Here is a 6171-nt window from a genome sequence, read left to right as displayed (position 1 = left end):
AAATGATTCCTCCTCCATCGGAGGCACTTTCACAGACCTCCTCTAGCCCAAGTTCGTAGAGATGGGGCAGAGTGCCCTCTTGGGTCTGATCTATATCACACATCCCTTTGGGAGAGACTAGAATGTCTTAGCTAACAGAATAGGTGCACTGATTATTTAACTTGGACAAATAGGATAATGTCTTGGTTTCACCTTATCTCTACATAATGAAGATAACAGTAGTATTTTTCTCGCAAGGCTAGGGTAACATTCTATGGCATCCTCTATGGAGAAAGGAGAGGAGAGGAAAAAAGAGGAGAGAGAAGAGGAGAGGGAGAGGGAGGGAGGAAGGGAGGGAGGGAGGGAGGGAGGGAGGGAGGGAGGGAGGGAGGGAGGGAGGCAGAGACTTACAGACTTCAATCAAATAGGATGGTTAATTACCCACTTAGATGAAATGTTCCTTAAAACCTACAGGTAAAACTCTGTTGTTTAGCTCTTTCTGGTAGCTAGTGAAATTAACTTAAAAATTGTTTACACTAAAGACACTATTTGTTTCTCCGATCCAAGGACAGCTATACTTAGGGGGACTTAAAAGAGAATATTTAAAGATCAACACAAGTGTCCCAGACCCTCTTCTTGAAAGGACTGTAAAAGTCTGTCCAGAATGTGGCCCAAAATCGGTTCCCTGGGTTTCATGAAAATCAGCCTTGGTGACAACCCCAGTTTATGTTCCTGCCGGTGGGGAACAGCAAGACAGAAATCTGTGTGAGGTCCATTGCAGTGCCCCTCCCGCCGCCGCCAGCTTAGCTCCTCTGGGTTCGGTGGCCTCGTGCGTCACAAGCGCGGGCGGGGACCGAAGGGAGGAGGGCACTGCAAGGTGAAGGCACCGCGCTGCCTTAAGAAGCCGCGCGCCCCCGCCGCAGCTCAGAGCTGGCAGCGCGAGGCGCCCGCCGGACAAGCGGGCACAGGCTTCGTGCCCCGCTCCCGCGGCGCCCGCTGCTCGGCAAGGAGCTCGCAGCTGCTGCGCCCCAAGAGGTGGCCAGGCGAGCGTGGACGAGACCCGAGGGATCGGATCGGCACTCAAAGCCGGCAGCGTGACACCTCCACCAACAGCAACAGGTAAGCTGCCAGGCTCGGCTCAGACGCCTCAGGTCCCCGTGCCCAGCCAGCCTCAGGATTCCAGCGCCCGGACACTCTGTCTTCTGTGGCGGGACTGCGGCTGAGCTACCGCGCTGGAGCTCGATGCTGCCCTTTTTAGCCTTGCCTTGGCTGTGAGGTCACCCCCGCACTTTTCCAGGCACTTTTTCTCATGCGTTCCCCTACCCCAATTTTCTCATTTCCTTCATCCATTCACTTCTTCTGCTATCTTATACTCACTCTCTGTCTCCTTGTTCTGTTTCCATCTCTCCAAGTCTTTCAGTGTCCTACTGACTCCTTTTTACTCTTTCCTATCATTTTTTAAAATCTTTCTCTCAGGTTCCTGTTTGTTATCTCTCTCCGTTTCTCGCTTTCTCTGCGCATCTCATTCTTCTCTCATTCCCCTTCTGCTTCTCTGCCTCACTCTCCACTCTACCCCTCTCAGACAGTACCCACAGCCAGCACCTTGGTCTCTCCCCGTTCTCCATTCTCCCCTTCGTGTTTCCCTCACCTCCGACGCATTAACACCCAACAGTCTGGAAAGTACTGAGAGGGCAGTGAATTTCGGAAGCCGGGAAGTGCAATGGGCATTTTCCAGCCATTGCTACACTGTTAAGAAATTAGGCATTTTATCCACTAATGCCTAAGGTGACCTAGGCGGCATCTGGTTTCCATGGCGATATACAGTCAATAAAGACAGAAATACAAAGAGACAGATATCTAGTTAGAGGAAAACAGAAGTGTGGGGAATTGAGAACGATATAGAGAGACAGAAATGTACACATGCTCAAAGATGCAGAGAAAGTTTTGCAATGGTCATGGGTTGAGAGACTGAGTGACAGAAATTTATTTAAAAAAAAAAAAACTAGAGACATCGCTTTGAGACACAGGTGAGACTAGCAGTAGAGTGTTAGAGACCAACAGGAGAGCCAGTAGGCAGGGTAACACAGAGATAAACAGGCACCGAGAGATAAAAACATCAAGAAGAGAGAAAAAAAAAAAGTGGATTGCTGAAGAGCAGACACACACGTGCCAGAGTCAGGAGACACATAAAGCACCCGAGAAAGACGTGGAACAAGAGAGGGGGAGAAACACAGACATAGAAACAGGAAGACAGGTTATATAGGAATCCAAAGAGATAGGAGGGAGGGAGGGAGGGAGGAAGGGAAGGAGAGAGAGAGGGGAGGAGAAAAGATGGGGACTGGGGAACACACACATAGCTACTGAGAAAGTTTGCGAGTGGAAAAAATAAACACACACACAGAGATTGAGAGACAGAAAAACTGAGAGTGGGATGGAAAGACCAGAGTATCAGAAGGCAGCAACAATCAGACTATGGACGTGTTAGTGGGGGATTGAAAAACAGACGGCAGAGAGACAAGGCTAAGAGGAAATAGAGGCACGCAGCCTGAGACATACAGAAAAAGTGCGTTCGCAAGATAAACAGAGAGACAGAAATCTAGGACCGTAACAGGCAGGTACAGAGAGCACAAGAGCATGCGCCAGCAGGAGCGATAGAGAGACCCAGAGACAGAGCAGACGCGCTGAGTGAGCGCGCGCTCAGCAGGAGAGAGAAGCGAGACCCCAAGAGTCAGAGAAACTGCTCTGACTGGGGCTGTGACTGCACAGGGGTCCGAGGAAGGAGTCCTGGCGCAGAGGCGTCTCCTCTCCGTAAGACACTAACCCCGCCCGCGTTTCTTTCATCCTCAGTACAGACAGTGTGCAGTCTGCGCATCTCTTCGCTTCCTGCGGGTGCACGCACTGAGCCTGCACCCTGTCTCAAGCCTGTCCGCCATCGTCATGACATCCACCTGCACCAACAACACACGCGAAAACAACAGCAGCCAAACGTGCGTGCCCCTGTCCAAGATGCCCATCAGCCTGGCTCATGGCATCATCCGCGCGAGCGTGCTGCTTATCTTCCTCACTGCCTCCTTCGTGGGCAACATAGTGCTGGCACTTGTGCTGCAGCGCAAGCCGCAGTTGCTGCAGGTGACCAACCGCTTCATCTTTAACCTCCTCGTTACCGACCTGTTGCAGATTTCTCTTGTGGCCCCCTGGGTGGTGGCCACCTCCATGCCTCTCTTCTGGCCCCTCAACAGCCACTTCTGCACAGCCCTGGTTAGCCTCACCCACCTCTTTGCCTTTGCTAGTGTCAATACCATTGTGGTGGTGTCAATAGATCGCTACCTGTCCATCATCCACCCTCTTTCCTACCCATCCAAGATGACCCACCGCCGTGGTTACATGCTCCTCTATGGCACCTGGATTGTGGCCATCTTGCAGAGCACACCTCCCCTCTATGGCTGGGGCCAGGCTGGTTTTGATGAGCGTAATGCCCTCTGCTCCATGATCTGGGGGGCCAGCCCCAGCTATACGGTTCTCAGCGTGGTGTCCTTCATTGTCATTCCACTAGTTGTCATGATTGCCTGCTACTCGGTGGTGTTTGGTGCAGCCCGGCGGCAGCATGCTTTGCTGTACAACGTCAAGAGCCACAATATGGAGGTGCGGGTGAAGGACCGTGTGAAGAATGAGGATGAACAGGGAGCAAGGGATGAATGCCAAGATGAGAATGAGTTCCACTGCCAGGATGAAGGTGAGGCCAAGGCCAAGGAGGGCAGCACAGAGGAGGAGGAGCACCACATGGGAACCAAGGACAGCAGCATGAAGGCCATAAAAAGAAGGCTGGAGTTCAGAGAGGGTATGGTTGAGACCAGGGCGGGTGACGAGGTCAAGAATGGCAGCACAGAGGGTGGAGAAACCAGCACTGCAATTCAAGAGAGCAGCATGAAGGCAGACAAGAGCCGCAAAGAAGTCAATCAGTGCAACATTGACCTGGGTGAAGATGACATAGAGTTTGGGGAAGATGACATCCATTTCAGCGAGGATGATATCGAGGCAGTGAACATCCCAGAGAGCCTCCCACCCAGTCGCCGAAACAGCAACAGCAACCCTCCTCTGCCCAGGTGCTATGAGTGCAAAGCTGCCAAAGTGATCTTCCTCATCATCTTCTCCTATGTGCTATCTCTGGGGCCCTACTGCTTCCTAGCAGTCCTGGCCGTGTGGGTAGATGTCCAAACCAAGGTACCCCAGTGGGTGATCACCATAATAATCTGGCTTTTCTTCCTGCAGTGTTGCATCCATCCCTATATCTATGGTTACATGCACAAGACTATCAAGAAGGAAATTCAAGATCTGCTGAAGAAGCTCTTCTGCAAGGAAAATCCCCCAAAAGAAGATAGCCACCCTGACCTGCCTGGAACCGAAGCTGGCACAGAGGGTGGGACTGAAGGCAAGATTGTCCCCTCCCATGATTCAGTTACTTCACCATGAAATTAGTTCAAAGGCAAACCTTGAACTGTCTGTCCACAAGACAGAAAACAAGAGCAGCTTTCTTTTCAGTGCACCTCTCCCAGTCTCATTAATGCCAACCATACCATTTCAGGCAAAGGTGTTGCACACACATCCTTTTCCACCACAAAGTAGATATGAAACAAGTATGACACTGGGATCTCTTAGGAGTGTGCCCCCTCAAACCGTGAACTTGAGGATTCAGACTGAAATTTTTTCCCCAAAAATTATTAGGCTCTAAATTTCTTAAAGCAACAAGGGCTATCTACTTATGGACCTGTACTTGGTATTTTACCTGTCTCCTCCAAGCTACAACATGGCAGCTTTAGCTCAGAGGGAAAAGGAAGGTGATGCCTATGGATGTAAGGACTATTTGATCCTTAGATCAGGAACTCATGGGTCAGTGATAGATACACTTTATGTTCAATTGAAAGAGAAGCTGTGGACTAAATGATTTATAGAGCCCAAGAAGCAGAACCTAGTGGATTGATCAATATACAAGCCAACTGTACTGAAGAATCCTGCAATCTGGTGCAAAGTCTATTATGCACAATAGAACAAAGGGAGATTGTGCAGTTCAAATGTCATGAAGACATTTAGATCCTCTAAAGGGATCCAGAAAGGAGGGAGGGTACACATAAAATGGGTGCTAGTCCAAAGAGATGGAGAAATACATCATATCCATAGGATGAAAAGTTGTACAGTTGTGTGGCTCTTGCTCTCTCTCTCTCTCTCTCCCTTCCTCCCTCCTTCCCTCTCACCCTAAAATGCTAGGGTTATGGATGTGACTGACCTCATTCTGTTCAAGTGGAAAATTGTCAGTTGACACTATTTTATGTCTATTTGAATTACGGTGAGGGGCAGAAATCATGCCATTATTTTACTATTTCTCTTTCATGGCTGAGTTGGGAATGTGCATGAGTCCTCTATATCTCTGCCAATCACTTGTTCTTCACTTTCTTTTATCCCACACAGGCCTTGTTATGTCAAGAGAAAAAGATACTCAAGTAGAAGTGGCTAAAGGTCTACAAAATTCACACTGCCAATCAAGAAGTTTCTTTTCTGTATGTAACCTAATAAACAAGAAATAGGTTCTTCATAATGAATATTTTCCTCCCTCCAGGCATATGTGTCTTCTCAACCTGTGGCTCTCTCTAAAGTTTCTAAGTTCTTTACAGATGCAGAAGAGAGCTTAAGATAATCAAAAACTATATAAATAATGGTTTCTTAATACCTGGCAATTTGTACCTATTCCAAACAATCTAAAAATCAAAGCATTTGGCCAGACATTTCTTATTACTGTTAAAATATATCACTTTGGGGAAACTATTGCAATATTTCAACCATACATAGTGTACACAAGAAATCTCAGACCCTAAAAATCACTCTGTGCAAGGATATAGCTGTGTATTTCAGAAAGCAAAGGATATTCCTAAAGACAAAATAACATGGAACCAAATTTTGCTGCAGATATCCACTGTTAATATGGTTAAACATGGTTATTCAGGTTGTTTTATGTTAAGATAGCCATATTCAGAGCTTAACATCCTTGTGTTATTGCTTTGTTTTTATTAGAAATCAATTTTCCATTTATGTAAGTTCTCATCCCCTCTTCATTTTCTTTGATTTCTTCCTCTGCAGATTCCAATATGAGCTTCTCAAGGGGGAGAGGTAAACCTCTGTGAATAAGTCCACACAGGAATT

The 6171-nt window shown here is 48.0% G+C and overlaps 1 protein-coding gene across 1 annotated transcript; it reads left to right on the top strand.

Annotated features, from left to right (window-relative positions):
- Positions 1 to 1033: 1033 nt before the first annotated feature.
- On the top strand, positions 1034 to 5150 carry Gpr101 (G protein-coupled receptor 101). The gene is made up of 2 exons (XM_004654005.2): positions 1034 to 1098; positions 2827 to 5150. The coding sequence occupies exon 2, from the start codon at positions 2917 to 2919 to the stop codon at positions 4447 to 4449; it is 1533 nt and encodes a 510-aa protein (XP_004654062.2). The 5' UTR covers positions 1034 to 1098; positions 2827 to 2916; the 3' UTR covers positions 4450 to 5150.
- Positions 5151 to 6171: the final 1021 nt, after the last annotated feature.

This window comes from Jaculus jaculus, chromosome X (assembly GCF_020740685.1).
Source record: "Jaculus jaculus isolate mJacJac1 chromosome X, mJacJac1.mat.Y.cur, whole genome shotgun sequence".
NCBI lineage: Eukaryota > Metazoa > Chordata > Mammalia > Rodentia > Dipodidae > Jaculus > Jaculus jaculus.
Note: the sequence above shows the minus strand (reverse complement) of the source record. Positions and strands in the feature narration are given on the sequence as shown.

Bases quoted from the DNA above. Each gene is read 5' to 3' on its own strand.
- Gpr101 (XM_004654005.2), top strand. From the start codon at position 2,917: ATGACATCCACCTGCACCAACAACACACGCGAAAACAACAGCAGCCAA.